We start from the raw sequence: 18,452 nt of genomic DNA, 5'->3' as shown, positions 1-18,452 counted from the left end.
ATGTAATTGAATGTCACACATATGCATTTGCCCGTGTGATTTGTAATTTTACTCATTGCTGAATGTTGTGCATAGGTAGCTTTTGTTTGCTTTATTCTCTGTCCATTTGAATCTGTCCTGTTTGCTGGCTGATATATTACATATAGCACACGGGCATTATTCGTGGAGTTCATTCTGAAAAAAGCTTCCAGGAATTGATGTTTGGTCACTACACTGACCAATGGTGATGCATACATTTTAAGTTAGACCTGAGGGGGTTGAGGGCCGATATGCACTCATTGTAACCATGATCAGCAGGGGGGAAACAAATAGAGGGAATGAAGAAAATATCCTTATGTGCTATATCTACATAAGGTTATTATCTTTCTTTTATAATTGTTTAGACGTGATGACATGCACAGGTCTGTGGCCCATGCTGCATAGCAACGCACACCTGCATGAATGCATCCTTGATCTCTCCACAGAAAAGCATCTAATCTCACGACAAATGGATTAAAAAAAATGCATTGTCATGTATGTGGTGTTAAACATTGTAAAATAATTGTTATAAAGGGCAAAAAAATTCATGGTTAGTTTAGATTTTTTTAATTTTTTTTTTAAATGCTTTAACCACCTATCTAGGATGTTCCAGCACATGCACAATATGACCTATTCAAGATAATAAATATTTTTGGCCTCTATTACCAGTTAGTTCTGTGTTAGAGATTTTTTTTTTTTTTTGCTTTTTATGAATTTGGCCCCAGAAATGCATGTATTACTTTAAGAACTTTTACCAGTGGGACATGAATATGTGCATACATATTTAATTATTTACTGTATCCCAAATTTCAAGAAACATATATCAGTATTGTGTATTATTTTCTAGTTCATAGGAACATAAAGTTATTGTTCTTCTGTTGGTTTGGGGCTGCTTAGAAAACTTAATAAACTATACTAGGATTCTGCTTATTGCGATAACCTTTATAGGGAAGTTCGACACATAGAGGGTGGCTGACTAAAAACGTGTGATACAAAAGAGTCACTTCTAGGAAGCCGATGTAGCAGTATTATTAAATGTCTTTTTGCTTTCTGTTAATTTGGTCTGTATTGTTGCGTTTTCTTTTTGTGCACTATTTTAAATTCTTGGGTAATTGCTTCCTCAGGTACATTCTTAAGAGAAAATTTAATCGTGGATCTTTTGGTGAGGTTTGGTTAGCATATCAATCGAATTGCTCAGAAGGAGGTTTAAGTCTGAAATTGAGAAAATTTGTTGATGGATGTTATCATGGGGATACCAACATGTCCCTTGATGAAGATGGACGTGCACAAAACAACTCATCAGCTAGCCGTACTTCTGATATTGATGTGGAGGATCTATACGTTTTAAAACGCATCATGGTAAGCTAAGTTCTTGGAATTAGTGTTGTTATCTGGTGTTTGCTGGATAGATAGTAGGGTGTGTTATTGAACCATTTGATAGTTTGTTCTTTTTATTAGCCTTTGCATCCCAATACAACCCGTAGCCTCTCTTGTTATTCAACCTTTTTCAAAGGGTTTTGGAGCTTATTTGAGCATGATTTATACCATGGATGGTTGGCAAGATAATGAAGAATTCTTAGGATTACGCTCATGTTGAGGCCGCATGGTTTTATGCTTGCTTATTTTTTGCTGATTTGGTTGATGTGACATCCCTTATTGTTTCTTTCAGAACTTGTTCTATGTCTGCAGGTATGCCTCTGATACTAAATTATTTAGGGACAAACCTGACTGTTCAAGGGCCATTTCACTTAATGTTTATGGTCAGACCCTAGCTAGACAGTCTTTGTTAGCTGACTGTCTGATACTGTATTAGGAATTGAATGCTTTCATAGGGGCATTTGTCATGGGTATTTCTGAAGGCCTTATTGTTTCACAAAGGCAAACAACATATATGAGGTTGTCTGGTAAGTTGCGTAAGACCTGATGTCTGTCATTTATGTTCAAGAGAAGCGAAAGGGGTTGAATCTCTACCATGTGAATGGGAAGCATATTTCATTATTATCGTGCACTACAAATTTTGTAGTACCATTCTTGATGCTTTCATCGCCTTGCTGTGCGATCCAACCAAGAATTTATTTTGCAGTTATATCTGTGAAGTGTGAACATATTTTGCAGTTATATCTGTGAACATATCACTGCTATAGGTTATCAAAAGATGTTGAGCCTATCTTCATCATCTGGACATGAATATTATTTCACAATTAATTAGCTCATATTCAAGCACTTTACGCCAATTTTTATTTAGAAACTGACACAATCCCTGGGATAAGGATGTTAATTTTAAAATATTCTGAAAGAGAATGTACTTTCTAATGCATGACTCAATTGTTTAACTTACACAACCTTGTGACGATTTTTTTGCTATGACCACTAAGATCACACATCAATTGACTGTTAATTTATTATAATAGTGTGATTATAACATAAAATTTGCCTATCAGTTAGGCACTTAATTATGAATCCAAGTCTTGCTTTCGATTTTTCAGTACTTCTTTCTTCTTCCGCGTGATCCAATGTGATCATTTATTTCATCTGTTCTGCTTTCAGTTAACTTCTTTCTCTAGCATATTCTTAATGTGATAAAATTCTTATGAAACATAGGGCACACCTTCTTACAATACTCACCATGTATAGCTATAAAATGCAAACAATCAGTCAAAATTCTTCAAAGAAATTAGAATCTCGATGAAAACAAAATGCTAAATTCTGTAGGGTCACCATGAACACTACTTCTCAAACATAACTCAGACATGTTTCCTGTTATGCAGTTAAATTTCGAAGTTCAGCGTCCAAGCTGAGGAGTTTTCTGTTTGTGTCTTTCCTGCCTCTTCTAAATCTTTGATATGTTAAAAAATGATTTTTCTCAAACTAGAAGAGACGAGCATGCCCAAATGGGTAGCACTAGCACTAGCACTAGCACCATTTCCTAAGGGTTGTTCATGACTGAGAGTTTATATTTCTCAAAGAACCTTGTTCTGATACAAATCAAGTTAGTCTCTGATTGGCACATAGATCTCTAATATGTTGCAAGTGCCAAGTGCAATAGAATTCAGACTCCCCATCTACTCGAACTCATCTTGAAACACTGCAAACGGTTAAATAAAAGCTGAAAACTACAATCCCCAAAAAGGATCTTAAAGATGCGTCACTTGTAGTTGGTGGTATTAATCCCTTCAAATACCTTGATGTATTTTCCTCTCCCCACCTGCGGAACCACCTTGCACTCTATGCAACAACACCGTCCTAAGAACCAACCATAGCACTCACTTTGACCACCTTATCTCCCTTCACACAGAGAGAGAGAGAACTGTGGGTGGTGAGAATGGATTCAATCGAAGACTGAAATTAAGAGAGACATAGTCACAATGGAGGGTTTTGATGAGAAATGAAAGCTAAGGTGTATGCTGGGAGATGAAGGGTTCTAGGTAAAAAGGTGAAAGGAGTTTTGTTAATGAAAAACACACACACAGTTTTTCATTTTTCAAGGGAAAAAATATTGTGCTCGAGGCTTGTGCCTCAGGTACGGCTCATGCTCCATCGTGGCTTGTACTTCACCAGGGTGAAGCACACACATCAGTGCAGAATGCACCTCATGCTTATGCTTTGGGGGCCTTTCCTCAAATAATGCTTCGAGGTGTACGCTTCATGCCTCAAACATACCCCTTTAAAAACGTTAGTTGTTGGAGTTGTCTTGCACACACAATATGACTGTGCATATTGAGAGGTAGCTTTTTCTTCATAAGAGGTACATTGATTTTTCATGTTTGTGTCTTAATGAATGCCATTACTGGTTCAAGGTAATCTAGTTTCAAAGGTTATATTGGTTACTGATTTTGACAGCAGATTACTAACTTCTACCATGATGCTCTTGACAGGTAGAAAGAGGAAATAGTGCCTATTTAAGTGGATTACGTGAAAGATACTTTGGGGAAATCTTTTTGAATGCTTCAGTTGCTATCAAAGCATTGGCCTCAATATGCATTTCTGATGACTTAACTAAAGCAAATGAGCTCAACCAACAGTTGCAAAGAAATGATTCAGACCTGTTTGAAGTGGGGGAGAACTTGAGTTCTGCAAATACATGTGCATACAAATCAAGAACGACAATTGTTGACTATGAAGAAGGTTTGGACCATATAGCTAGATATGTAGAATCTTTTGAGTCAGAACACAATGAACTTTGGCTCGTGTTTCAAAATGAGGGTCAATCGTTGTCAAAGCTTATATATACGACTGAAGCAACAGGAGAAGGTGCTGACAATGAAAGAGATGAAAATACTGAAAGCATTCAGATTATGCGTCCCTCTTCGTGGTGGCACTGGTTGAGGAAAACAGAAGCGGGACAAAAGCAGATGCGGAGCCTTATATGGCAACTGGTATTTACTGCTGCATCTATCTTTTCTATTTTCTTACTGTTGAAAATTTATGTGATCTAGTTCTGGAAATTTTTTGAGGTTTCATGTCTTCTTAAAGATGAACTCCTTTGTACATACAATACACTGACAATGTTTATATTGACTTCTTGGTCGTATGAAGGAGACTATAAATCCGAACCTCAGATAATGGATCTGACAAGTACAATGTCAGAACTTACAAGATTCATGCGTCTTCTATGTAGCAAATTATATGAACCATTTCTCCTGTGAAATTGGCATAAAATCAAATTGTTTCACTTGGTTCCCTTTGTTGAGCATATTTTGCAGTTTTTTATGGCAAAATCTTATTAAGAATAGCAGCGGAGGTGCAGGTTGTGTTAGGAAATGAAGGATTCACAGATCTTTGAGTTAGAGCAGCACCAGTAGCAAGTGCAGTATGATGTTCATTAACATTTTGATGATGCAATATGACATTCACTAACATTTGATGAAATTATAGTGTATTGTAGTCATGCTTATTGATTGATCAATCAGTGGACATGAGATTTCATTCAAAGTTCTTAAAGTGTAACGGATGAATGTTATTTGATCTGGGTAAGATGCCTTGCTTATATTTTATTAAATTTTAAGTATAATATCTTTGAAACTTTTCTTAAGTTTCAAAGTTTCAAATTTCTATTTGCATTTTCTCTGCTATTGCTGACAAATACTATGTCACCTAACAAGATCATGATCATTGCGTACAGTCTTTTGTTAGCATAATAGTTTATGGGGTCAATAGAATTACTATTATGATAACCAAACAGGTAATGGTACTTTTTATGTATGGTGGCAGAAAGTTATTGGGTCTTGACTATGATTCATGAGTAGGTCGAGGGTTCTTTCCAGGCTATATTTTTATTGTATCACTGTCTGTATTGGATGAGTATAGCAGTACATCTATAAATCGATTGTTTGATCAGCTCTTTTAGATACATGGACATCTTGATGCTGCTATAGTTGATGAAATTAGATAAGATACTATCAATTTCATGGAGTTGCATAGAGAAACTTGCATTTAATTTTGAAAACAATGGATCTCTTATGTTCATCTTAACTAGCGAAGGCTGAAGCTTGTAGTGTTTACTTTCCACTTACCACAAAGGTTATACATAGAGCCAAACATGTTAGATTTTTTGTTTAGATTTTTGTGCTTTAACCTCTCAAAGTGTCTTACATAATGTTCCTCTTTTGATATTTTTGCTTAGCTGTTAGCTCTAAAGTCATGTCATGATCGCAACATCACCCATAGGGACATAAAACCAGGTGAGTAGTAAATTCTGCTACTGGCTATGTACTTGTATATCTAGCTTTGATGAACTTGATAATGTCTTTTCATCTTAAAGCCACTTGTCAAGTTCTGATTTGCATATTTTGATGGATGGTTCTAAACAATCTTTGTCCTTATGCATGTAACCTTTTATGTTTAAAGAGCCAGTTATTGAGAACTTTAGAATGCCATGAAAGCTTAAATGCTTTTTTAGATTGTGGCTAGAAAAAATTGCTTAATGGGATGTTTGAATATTGGCTTGAGCACTTGAACTGAGTGACCGAGAAGACTAGTTATCCATTTCCCCTTGATGAGAAAAGGTGATCTACCAATCCATTTCATGAAATTAATGGTATTAGAAGAACAATAATCATGAACAAAAATTTTGTACCGAACATTATCGGTGGCACCATGTTCTAGACGAGGTAGCTAGACGTATAGTGCAAAGACTTTGTTGAACATGAGAAGATTTAGAGAAAGGGTATGTTATGAATGCCTATGATGCTAATGCTGCGGCCATCACCAACTTTTGTGACTATTTTCTTTAGCGCTATAATGATGCTATTATTTGTTTCTAACCTTCTTCTTGACTGATGTCAGAGGATGACATGTCAAAAGCTTGATCTGCTTTCTAGATCACCTATACCTCAATAGTAGGTTCCTCCACCCTCTCCTCCCTGGGCTGCATTGCTCTTACTCTAGTGTACTTCCTCATCCTTGTTTTGTGCAACTTTAAACAGCTAACAACAGATCACAGCAAATTCCATCTTCGCCTTTGTTCGTGAGTAATAATAGCCAATAAATTAAATTTTCAGCTTGGACAAAGGTCAGACTACACCTAAGTCTGAGGTGTACCTATTGTGCACAAGTGAACCTAAGTCCACACTTTCCAAGAGTGGGATTTAATGTGATCGTCTATCGGAAGACTTTTATCATAATAAATTATTTGAAAATATGTGTTTAGGTAGTTGATGGGTTAGTCTGGGCAGGTGAGCCCTTTCCATTTTCCACTGGCTAGCGTACTCAGAGGGTATGCATTGCAAGACCTTAGACATCGGTTTGTAATCTGTATGCTTGAGCAGAACACTCATTCCCTCCCAACAGCATGTCACAAGAAAGGGTGGTCATTGCTACATGAGGATAAAATCCCGGTGGGTTGCTGCCACCACTACAACGTGTTTGGATTCAGAGTAATTTGCGTTATCACGGGGATTTATTCCCACCAAGAGGTTGCATATGATGTGCACACGTCTATGTTTGCACCCACAGGCGCTATGAACTAAAAAATGGAAATATGAAAGGATCATAAATCATAATGTGGGATGGTTAAAATTGACAAGATAACATAAGTAAGCAGTCTTGATTTTAGAAAGAAAATTGTATTTAATCACACAGGATGTAGCTAGGTTTGGGGCCTGGTTGCTTAACATGTGGCTAGAAAAGAAAAATTGAAAAACCATTAGCAGAATGAGATAGGTTCCTGTAATCAAGGAGAGGGGTATGCCATGTGGCTCCAGGGTAAATGAATGGACATGGCGTGTGGCTGAATGCGTCTTGATTAATAGCTTGATTGTATTGAAACCTGATTGGTTGGGGGGGGGGGGGACGCTCTTTGTATGTATGCCCTGTTCTTTGTTTCACTCTTTCACATTTTTGCCTATCAAAAAGAAATGTTGAAAGATCTTGTAAAGATTTCATCAAGTCGATGAAAAAAAAAATGTTTGCAGTCATATGTTCAAATGGCTCACCTAGTTATTAGGGTATCATCAATACCTCCACACCGTCCACCAAACCCATGCATCAAAGTCCATTGAGCCATTCTGAGAATAACGTGATTGCTGCCAAAAATAGTGGGATCTCCCCAAGAGAGGATAAGGGCAAGATTGTGATGATAAAGGAAAACTTATATCTGATCCTGAAAATAAGGACCTAAGATTTGGTTCCACCCTGAATGTCTTGCATTATTCTCCACTCTGTCATAGTTACCTATATAAGAGCTCTTCTCCAATCATTGTACTTCAGCTTAAATCATGATTGCTGTTAAGTTTGTAAGTTTGGTTGCTTGTGACAAAAGATGCCAAGGACAGACTGCTGTAAAAGCATGGTGGGCAGTCAGATGTTACATTGAAGTTTAGCGTGTAACTGGTTTAAAGTTGCTACTACTCCCTTATGTTTTGGTTCCCTAATAAAAAAGAGTGAATATTTGAGCTACATGTTCATGAAATGAACTGTTATACTTGGCAATAGACATTGTATTAATGTACTTTACTGTATGTATCAGTAAGCTTTGCATTTGCCCATCTTTGCAGCTATTTTTTTTACTGACATTTGTTTTACTCCAATTTTCAAGAGAACATGGTGATATGCTTGGAAGATAGGGTGACTGGGAAATGTTTAAGGGGATATCCTAGTGATGCAAATATGTACAACATTAAATTGTAAGTATTCTAATGTGTGCTCCTATATTACCTCATGAGTTTGAATGGAAGTGTGTAACTGTTTCGGTTTCTATAAAAATGTTAGACAAATCCATGTGCATTTAAGAATACACTTAGTAAGCTCTCAAGGAGCTTAGACTCTTAAAAGAGATATGAAAAAATTCACTACTAAAAAAGGAGCCTTGTGAGAGTTCACAAACAATACCCAAAGTCAAGGCTATGCTGATCATTTTCTAAGCGTGCAAAAATTATGCTGATCATTTTCTAAGCGTGCAAAACTTTGTATGTGCTGTTGGACTGTTAACGGCTTGGTTTCTTTGATTTCCAGGCGCATAATTGATTTTGGTAGTGCTATTAATGAATTTACAATCAAGCATCTGTATGGATCGAAAGGACCTTCAAGGTATGACTAGTTCTGCTAATGGAAATTTTCATTTGTCCAGAATATTTATACAATTTATATTTATATTTTTACAACAATTTTCCTTATTAGTTTAGAAAGAGTGGACCTTAAGGAGGAATATAAAATATCTATCCATCCTATTCTTTGCTAATTTTTGGTTTGTCTAGTAAGCAATGCATTAAATGATATGTTATTCAAGTATTTATTTGTTTGGACAAGATAATGATGTCAGTTACCCTTGAAACGAGTTTCATGGGTGTAAATATACGATATTGGGTGTAATTTACTGTAGACCCTCCATATTGCATGCATGTTAGATGAAACAGGGTGTGACTCAAACCTTGAACGGATAAAATAGGGTCAAAAAGTTTCTGATTTTAAGTTTCATAAATTGCTTAAGGTTGAATGTTATGTTAAATGTGACTGGCATTCTTGCACGTCTAAAGTTAAAAAAAGTAATGCAATAAATAAAGTTTTCTCTTATGAGACCATATATTTATTCTAAAAAAATCAAAAAAATAAAAATTCAAATTTCTGACAACAAGTTGCTTAAAGACTCCAAAGAGTAAGTCCTTGATAAGGAAGATTGTTTTCATTCACATTTAAGTAGTGAAGGTAAGTTAAGTGGTTGATTTTGATTATTTCTAATAAAAGCATGAATGTTGTTAACATATATTTGTTATTTTTTATGTTTACATTTTCACGTTTCTCATGAAGAGTTTTTTTTTTCAAATTATTATTTCCTATTTTCCTGATTTTTTAGACTTTTTTGATTTTTTGATATTCATGTCTGTCTATATGATTGGATTTGTCAAAGAATACTAAAATGCTGGGTGACTCTTGGTGGCACATTTGGAATGTCAAACTGTCAACTCTTTTTGCAGAACTTGAATGGCTTTATCTAATTACATATTTGTGTTAGCTGCCATAAGTACACAAGAATACAGAAGGACTAATATTTGTAAGTTTTGATCTTCAAGAGGTAGACATACTTTAATGATATTGTGGTGTGTGTTGGTTATCAGAAACATCATATAGTAGCTAATAACAGTTAATTTCTGGTTATGTTTGGCTCGTGCAATACGACCTTGCTTTCAATGTTGCCAACCATGAGATGTCTTACTGCATTCTTGCAGGTTGGAGGAGACAGTTGAGTACACTTCCCCTGAGGCTATGCTAAATATTAGTTGGTCTCGTGGGTCACCTGATATAACACTCAAGTATGTTAAAAGGCCTTTTGGTCTGTGGGAGCTGGGTTATGTTTTCTGATTCTAACATAAGGGAATGTGGTACTCAACTGAATATGATTCATCAACTGTTTGATTCTTATTTATCAGGTATGATATGTGGGGTGTTGGTGTTGTAATGATGGAACTGATCTTAGGATCTCCACATGTCTTTCAGATAAGTTCTAGGACCCGTTCTCTCTTAGATCAGTATCTAGATGGTTGGACTATGGAGGCAAGGGAGCTTGCTTACAAGTAAGTTTAATCATCTGAAGAAATTAAAAATGACGTACCCATTGGATCTATTCTTTCTTTTAAATCTCTTTGATTGCTAAAAGCCTGTGTTGAATAAAAACTGGAGCATATGATTTCTTTGGTCATGTTTCCCTCTTTTGTCCAAGTTACTATTTAGTATGTATTTTCACACATTCTCTCATAGTTTATTACTTAGTTAATTGCCTATATCTCTTGGTGAATGCTGCTCCCAGATTGAGGGCGTTCATGGAAATGTGCATTTTGGTCCCTGGGAGTTCACCACTCCACCAATCTACTGGTGCGAAAGGGGAGCATGTGAGTTGGTATTCTATTCAAACAGATACATAGATCTATTGGTCCGGCTGAAATTATGTTATCTGCACTGTATGATGAGGATCAAGATTAAAGAATTTTTTTATGCTTGGTTTTTAATGATAATCATGCATGTACTCTAAAAGAATGTTTTCTTGACAAGGGTGGTTCCTGGCTTGCTTCTTGGAAATGCACTGAGGAAGCTTTCTCTGAACAAGTGAAGGCACGGGATCCACTCAAACTTGGGTTGGTTCCTAGCTGTTAGATCTTTTCTTTGGAGCTGCTAGATCTTTTACTTTATTGGTTAATTTTGTCTAGTTTTTTTGTTCTTTATTCTGGAAATTTTCACCCTTAAATATAGTACTTTTTATTTTTACAGATTTCCAGATATTTGGTATTTGCGCTTGGTCCGCCAACTGTTGATCTGGCATCCTGTAAGCCTCGCTGCATTCTAGTCCTCGAATCCTAATTCTACTGTCATTTTTTCATTCTCTAATAATCTACGTTGTTGAAAGCACTAAGCACAACCTAGGCGAATGGTTGAGCATGGAGCCTTGGCAGGATTAGCACATTAAATAGTAAATGGTATAAAGAAAATTAATGAAATACAAGATTAAATGTTTAATTTAACAAGAAAAAAATGAAATATTTCTCTATAGAAAATCAAGTTATCACAACGCAACTATTAATTAAATACAAGATTAATGTTGAATTTAACAAGAAAAATGAAATATTTCCCAATGGAAAATTAATTTTTGACACAATAATGCAACTATATTGAACAATAAGTCAATACGGAAATGTTTTCAATACCAATACTCAATGTTATTTGTTCACAGAATATACAAAAATATAGTGGTTTTCTAATACTTCAAATTACTTATCTATTGTAAAAAGAGCATAATTCTTCAACATTTTCATCACAACTTCTCTGGATCTTTTCTTCATGATATTTTGGTGGTAGGCCTGTTGCAGTGGTAGAGGTGATGCCTTTTTCCCAATTTTATCGGATGTCTCCGAAGAGACAAGGTGATGCCTTTTTTTTTTGCTTTTGGTGTTCCATCTCCATCTTCATCTTTAGTTTATGGGATTAGCTGGTCAATGCCATCTATAATGTCAGTAATCGATGTTGTTAAATACCTTGACATATATCCAAATAGCAGCAAAGTTTTAGAGCTCGTATATCTAATACCAAAGCAATCCAAAATCAACAATTTAAAATAGGAAACTGATGATGATTGTATATTGTTTTAAAATAAAGTCAAATAGTGCAATTCAAGGTTAAAATGTTTACACACTTTCTTGGTAAGTACTCTTTCCTTTTTCTTTTATCCATTGCCATAGGAAATGGTCCTTCAATTTTTGTAAACTACCAACTTGGTTGCATATTTTACTTTGGTTTGCAACAGATTCCACAAGGTGAGTAATTGACTTAAAGAATCCACCTTTTGTTTCATAATTTGACATGATTTTTTGATAATCATAATATATTATGGGATTTAGATCATAGCCACAAATATCGCAATACTGACGAAAAAATGCTAAAAATGAAGAAAACCACCATCTTTTTGAAAAAAATGTGAAAAATATATTTATCACGTTTTTCTCACATTTTTTCCTGTCTTTTACCCGTTTTTCTGTTTTTTCTTTTTTAAGGTTAGTGACATCATAGATTTACCTTTAAACTTAAATTTTAAATTATTTATTATCATTTTTTTCATCATTAAGACATTATTTTTATCATTTTATCTAGTTTTTAAATGTCTTATTATTAGTTTCTCATTTATTTTATTTATTTCATTTTTTTTCTCATTTATTTTATTTTTTTCATTTTTCAAAAATATATAGAGATTTTCCTGATAAAAGCTAGTTTGTTAAAAAATATCTGAGAAAAACCTTGTCATTAAAAGCCCAAGAGCGATATTTTTGGCTGTGATTTAGATATAATCCCACTGCATGCAAGGACTGATTCAATTTCTTTCTCTTATCTTCTATCAACGGTCTCCCTTACAGAACCGTGTCTAACTTCAACTTAAGATTTGACCTAAACAAGAACAAAACAAAGAAAAGAAATAATAAATAAACATGTAATAAAATGGTTCAGACCTATTATATTGCTTCATATATGTAACCTATTGATGATTTGTCATTACCATTTACCACACAAAGCACATATGCTAGTGAACTCGTGACTTCAGGAATATCATGCACACCATTCCATAACCTGACTTACAAAATGGTCTTTTCACTTTTTTTTTTCCCAATCGAAATGCTAACCCTCTTGCTTTTGTTCCACTCTTCTGAGGTGACATAACTCTTAATATTTCTTCTGATTGTATACACTTTCAAAAGTCAAGAATCTTGTTGCAAACCTCCTCACCACTGGCATATGTAGGTCTCTAAATGAAAACAATCAACTTTTTGCATTTTGACAAATGCTTTCAGTTCTGTTTTTTTCCCTATATCTTTCCAATATCCAGTCCATGCAATGTGCAACACAATAAAGTCCAATACAAATGGTTCAGACCCTCACGTTGCATCAACTTCTTTGGCATTTACATAATTGGAAGGATAATCAAATCTATTTGCTAAACATTTTTCACACTTCCATAACTTCTTCTAAAAGACTGTAAAATGGGTTTTCATCTTTTGCTTTATTTAGGTACGTTTACAAACTTCTAAAACATAGTGTTTTGGATGAATGTAAATCAAATGATTATAAAGGATAAATGGAAAAGAAAAGAAAGGGAGAGATTACTGTTGGGGAGGGAAAGAAAAGGAAAGAAAAAAACCATTATAAAAATATGTTTGGATAGGAAGGAAAAGAAAAGAAAGAAATAGTAAAAAATCATGTTTGTTTAGCTGTGTAAATAAAAGGATAGAAAATGATTTAACTCGGTCTATGTTATATAATCAAATTTGAGGTTGTTAAGGCCAACCTCAAATTTGATTATATAACATAGACCGAGTTAAATCATTTCCTATCCTTTTATTTACACAGCTAAACAACATTATTTTGGACAATTTCTTTCTTTTCTTTTCCTTCCTGTCCAAACAGATTTTTATAATGGTTTTTTTCTTACCTTTCCCTGTAACAACCCGACCCACTCCCGGGCTCGGGGCCCTGGTTCGACGGATCCCAACCCGCTCCCTAGTAGTTTCGGTTCCAACCTTAAAAAGGCTAGGAACCAGGACAATATCTCATTAATAGCCTCCCTTTATAAGCCCTTGAAGATCCTTCACAATCTTCGATACGGAACTAAACTTCTGGGGTGTTACAATTCACCCCCTTAAGGCATACGCGTCCGCACGTGTGGGACCCCAGGTCCGAGTGTTGAACCAGCTCTGATACCACTGTAACAACCCGACCCACTCCCGGGCTCGGGCCCCTGGTTCGACGGATCCCAACTCGCTCCCTAGCAGTTTTGGTTCCAACCCTAAAAAGGTTAGGAACCAGGACAATATCTCATTAATAGCCTCCCTTTATAAGCCCTTGAAGATCCTTCACAATCTTCGATACGGAACTAAACTTCTGGGGTGTTACATTCCATTCCCAAGAAAGATTATAAAAATATGTTTGGATAGGAAGGAAATGAAAGGGAAGAAATTGTCAAAAATCATGTTTGTTTAGCTGTGTAAATAAAAAGAAAGGGAGTGATTTAACTCAGTTTACAATAATGACCTTAACACCCTCAAATTTGATTATACACACATACACACACACACACACCAAGTAAAAATTATTTTAAACAAGGTAAAACATAAAATAAAAATAATATGGATTTAAATAATGAAAACTACTTCCTATAACTAATTATAGTCCAAAATGTAACTAAATAAAGAAATAAATGATATGCACAAATCCTTATTAACAAACAAATTCAATATCTAATATAATATGAAAAAATAACAAAAACAATGCATAATTAAAAAAGGTTACTCATGGAGATTTGGTATGGAAAATGCCGAAAATACTTGGGACTAATTTGAGAGAGAGAGAGAGAGAAAAAACATGAGGGCACACAACTACTTGATTTTCAGTTCAAACATAGTGAGGCTGATTTTTTTTTTTCAAAATTTTGAACCATCTACCTGATGAAATGTTGATCTATCTCAATATATTTTGTGCAATTATGATAAGTCAGAATAAAAGATATTTATATTTCGGCACTCTAGTTGTCACATAATAAAAATGATCTTAAGACAAATTCTCCTATATCACTTAATAAGTGGCTCGGTTTGTTCTGTATGCAACACTTACCCGAATAGTTCCCTGCAAGTATTTCCGTATTTTCTTTATTGTTTATGTATCTAGTCCATAGCTCGTGCATAAATTGAGACACTTGATTTATAAAATATATAATATTTGGTCAGGTGAAGATGAGATATTGTAGCGTATCAACATCATCACATGGGTCCCCATCCCAAAAACTTTTTTTGATGTGAAACATTTGGAGTTGTTAAGACATCTCCTCTTTTATCCACCTCAACACCAAGAAAATATTTCAACTCCTCATGAACTTTCATCTTAAATCTTTTGCTCAAGAAATCCTTCAACTCATCTCCATCAGCCAGAAAGCTGCATTTGGAAGCTTTGTCTTGAAACTTATACATGAAAAACTTATCAACATGCTTCTAGTAAACACATCCCGGAAGCTGCAAATCATTATATCAAAATTCCATTTGAAAAGAAGAAGATAAAGGGACTTGTCTGCTGAGTCAGTCAAGTGTGAGAAGCATCCACCCAAAGAGGTCCAATATGAATTTTACTACCGTATATCACAATGGTAGCACCTTCAACAATATGACAGTGTTTCAATTGAACCACACCATTTTGTTGAGGTGGATATGGGGAAGGTGCTATTTGTCCTATTCCATGAAGTCAATAAAATGAGTCAAAGAATAGTCACTGTCATCATCATCCTGGAAGTGTACAATGTTGGAGGGAAAAGCAATTCTTGATGAAGGCATAAAACATTTGAAATGAATCCTTGTCAATTAAAAAACATAATATTGACATCCAAAGAAGAGCATGCAATGGCTGTCCCCACACATCTGACGACACTTTCAAAGGTGTTTTAAGATTTTTATTAATTAAAGTGAAAGAAATAGCATGACATTTGCATAAGTGACAACTTCAATATATTTTAGCATCTAAATCGTGAATTAGATGAACAGGATTGTCCAACACAAGCTTTTCAATAAAACCTTGACGATACATGACCAAGTTGGCTGTGGCATAAGTCCAAAAATTATTACATTTAGACAAACTAAAGAAGTGGAGGAAGAATAAGCAGGAGAAGGTTCAGAAATCGTCGACATGACTTCAAGAAGAAAATGACATGTACGGTAGGATCTTCGTTTAAGGTATTCCCACATCGTTCTCCTTTGGAGAACTTCTTCTTTGTTTAAAGACTTGAAAGAGGGAATATGGAAAATTTTTTGTTTTATAAACAAGTTTAGCTGTAAAAACAGTATTCTTTTTAATATTAGGAGCAATGACATGTGATGCTAGGAGAATAATCCGACTGAGGAGAGTGCATTTTCATCATGGAATGAAATAATCTGTTCCAACACTCGTTAAAATACTGCTTTTACCAGAATAAAGAAATAGATTTGAGAGCTTACTTAAATTACCTGTGTCATGAGTGGCTGCCCCAGAGTCCACATATCATATTCTCTGGTTACACTGCTTAATGTTCATTTGTAAAAGTGTTCCCAGTTAGTTGCACATTTTCGTTACACTTTCTCCATGTTCCTTCTTACTCTCTGTTGTATTATTTTCTTTATTTGAGTATCGCTTATGTACATTAGATCTGCATATTTTGTCAAGTGCGTGCTGTAGTAAGCTTCTAATCAAGGTCAAAGTAACAAAAGAATAATGAGTCAGCAAAGTACAAATGTCAGACATGGGTTTGTCACTCACAAATATGACAGGATAGATTCATCATTTACTTCATCAATTATAGGTAGTTAAGAGATTATCCTGAGGGGGCACCAAATGCCACCCATCTTTTAATAATAATAGTCTTGTTGCTCACTACTTGTTGCTGGGATATCTTATGACTAATGAGTGACCTGGTATGTCTCAACAGGCAGATAGATTAAGCGTTGACAACGCTCTTCAGCATCCTTACTTTCATCCTCATTTTCAAAGATGAGCATGTCTTCCATCACATTTTCATCAGGCCCCTTGGCCTGATCTTTTGCAATTGCTGCATGCCTGTTTTCAAGCAAGCACCAAAGAGGTGTTTCCTTCCCTGAGTCCTACTGCAATCATGTGGCTCTTGATTTATCTTGAAAGTGTCAAAATGTGGACCTCATCCTTGCTTCGTCTGGTGGAGCCTATGTTTTGGTTTCACATTGATGGATATGTTGTTCATCTCCTGGCACTGAAATTGAAGTATTTGATGTTCACGACACATCAGTATCAGCCGACTGTTAGAAACCTGGACCTGGAATTGTCTTCCAAGACAAAGTCAAACCTCTGGTAGTCATGGATCTCACGGATCAAAGAGAACACTGAAGCAGGATCCTGGTCAGACTCATGAATCGTTGCCAGGCTGTGAGATGTTACAGAGTTGGTTCTGCACTTCTTGATTCTTTCAGGGAACAGATTGACAGGAGACGGACGTCTACCTATCTGAATGTGGAGGTTTTCATTTTACTGGATGTCGAAGAGGACATCTGCCCGTAACTTTGATTATTCCAGGTAAGAACCTGTTGGAATTGCCTTCCACTTTAAGCTGTTCGATTGTAGTTCTTAAGTTTGTAAATTGATGTTTGCGCAACCTTCTCTCAGGATGCTAGTCAAAGCTTTGGTGCCAAAGTTAGGATGCGTGAAGCGTGGGCCACTGAAATGTGTTCTCCTTTTTCCTAGGTGGTGGACTTTTATGCAATGTGTACAAAGTGCATCGGGAATCAAGGCAATAAAGGATTATTATGTTTTAAAATCTTACAATATTATGTTGTATCATATCAAAACCCTACATATAATACTTTAGCAATATGACTTGTGCTGTAAATTTTTTCTCCTGCGTTTGAGCTCATATTTCTTATGTGAACTCCAATCTGACATATCTTTCCAATCCTTCATTTTCTGGACTGGCAAGCTGGTTTTTAGCTTAAACTCTAATCACATAATTCCAAAAAGTGAATCCCAACTTTTAAGCTATTGATCGCCTTCAACTTGATCATTTAACGATTCCTATCCAGATAGATGGACCTTACAAGGAAACTACGTGTTCCATTGTACTGAACATATTTGATTTCGTTTATTCTCACAGTTTCCTTATTCCCTCTTATAGATTAAAGGTCCCCCTAAGGGCGTATTTGATGGTGGGAGCGCGTAAAGCATATTTGATGGTGGGAGCGTGTAAAACAGACGGTTCATCTCGTCTGTTCTCCTTGCCATCCTTGTTGCCAACCTAGGCTACCGATCCACATAGTTGACAGGTCAGTTTTATATTTGTGTGGAAAAACGCCCCTAAGGTTGAGTGTTGCTTTGGAACCTGGGTCGAGTTTTTTTTTTTTTTTCCTTATACGTGTACGTGCATGTATTTTTCTTAGCCTCCTTGTTTAATTTGACTGTGCATCTCTATGTTTGTGGGTTTTATGTGCATATTTAAATCTGTGTGTGTGTGTTTCTGATTTCAAGCAGGAGCACTACTGCTCCAAACGCTGGTGACTATGGAGTACACCGAGTCTTTGTTCAGTGTGTCGTTCGGTAAGGCCATAGTAGTTCGGCAATCTTTCGAGTACAAGTCACACAATATGTACATCGGGTAGGGACTAAGTACATAGATTGTGAGTAGTCCGATAAATTAAATTAATAATTTATAGTGTCACCAGAGTTACCTTTGAAAGGTATAAGTTGATTCACTTTTCCTAAAAAAACAAAATACTTCTCTGCGTGGCATATTGTGAATTACTAGTTAAATTAATTATACCACTCATAATCAGTTCACATAGTTTTTATGTTTATTCCGTTTGTGTATATCATTTTATATATTGAAATATGTAAACTGGGTAAATGAAAGAGTAATGTAGGGTTCTTTACTTATAAGATAGCAACCTTCGACCTCCTACCTATGAACCGTTTGACCAACTTAAATG

General features: G+C 35.5%; 1 protein-coding gene across 8 annotated transcripts in view; it reads left to right on the top strand.

Annotated features, from left to right (window-relative positions):
• The window catches only part of LOC116252432 (uncharacterized), a 33,746-nt gene that overhangs the window by 10,755 nt on the left and 4,539 nt on the right, over nucleotides 1-18,452 (top strand). For 3 of the 8 annotated variants that reach the window (XM_050078769.1, XM_050078773.1, XM_031626694.2), the window contains exons 10-23: nucleotides 1,143-1,377; nucleotides 3,894-4,394; nucleotides 5,642-5,699; nucleotides 8,054-8,141; nucleotides 8,470-8,544; nucleotides 9,681-9,764; nucleotides 9,882-10,025; nucleotides 10,259-10,340; nucleotides 10,501-10,583; nucleotides 10,717-10,771; nucleotides 11,302-11,366; nucleotides 16,433-17,049; nucleotides 17,140-17,217; nucleotides 17,645-17,792. In XM_050078769.1, the coding sequence (XP_049934726.1) occupies nucleotides 1,143-1,377; nucleotides 3,894-4,394; nucleotides 5,642-5,699; nucleotides 8,054-8,141; nucleotides 8,470-8,544; nucleotides 9,681-9,764; nucleotides 9,882-10,025; nucleotides 10,259-10,340; nucleotides 10,501-10,583; nucleotides 10,717-10,771; nucleotides 11,302-11,366; nucleotides 16,433-16,445 (1,483 nt within the window). In that variant the 3' untranslated portion in view covers nucleotides 16,446-17,049; nucleotides 17,140-17,217; nucleotides 17,645-17,792. Of the gene's footprint in view, nucleotides 1-1,142; nucleotides 1,378-3,893; nucleotides 4,395-5,641; nucleotides 5,700-8,053; nucleotides 8,142-8,469; nucleotides 8,545-9,680; nucleotides 9,765-9,881; nucleotides 10,026-10,258; nucleotides 10,341-10,500; nucleotides 10,584-10,716; nucleotides 10,772-11,301; nucleotides 11,367-16,432; nucleotides 17,050-17,139; nucleotides 17,373-17,644; nucleotides 17,793-18,452 lie in introns of those variants that run through there. The other 5 variants (XM_031626716.2, XM_031626693.2, XM_031626733.2 and 2 more) reach the window with 3 other exon arrangements.

The sequence above is a fragment of the Nymphaea colorata genome, chromosome 1 (assembly GCF_008831285.2).
Source record: "Nymphaea colorata isolate Beijing-Zhang1983 chromosome 1, ASM883128v2, whole genome shotgun sequence".
In the NCBI taxonomy this organism is placed as follows: Eukaryota; Viridiplantae; Streptophyta; class Magnoliopsida; order Nymphaeales; family Nymphaeaceae; genus Nymphaea; species Nymphaea colorata.
The sequence above is the reverse complement of the archived record's forward strand: the minus strand, read 5'-3'. Positions and strand labels throughout refer to the sequence as shown.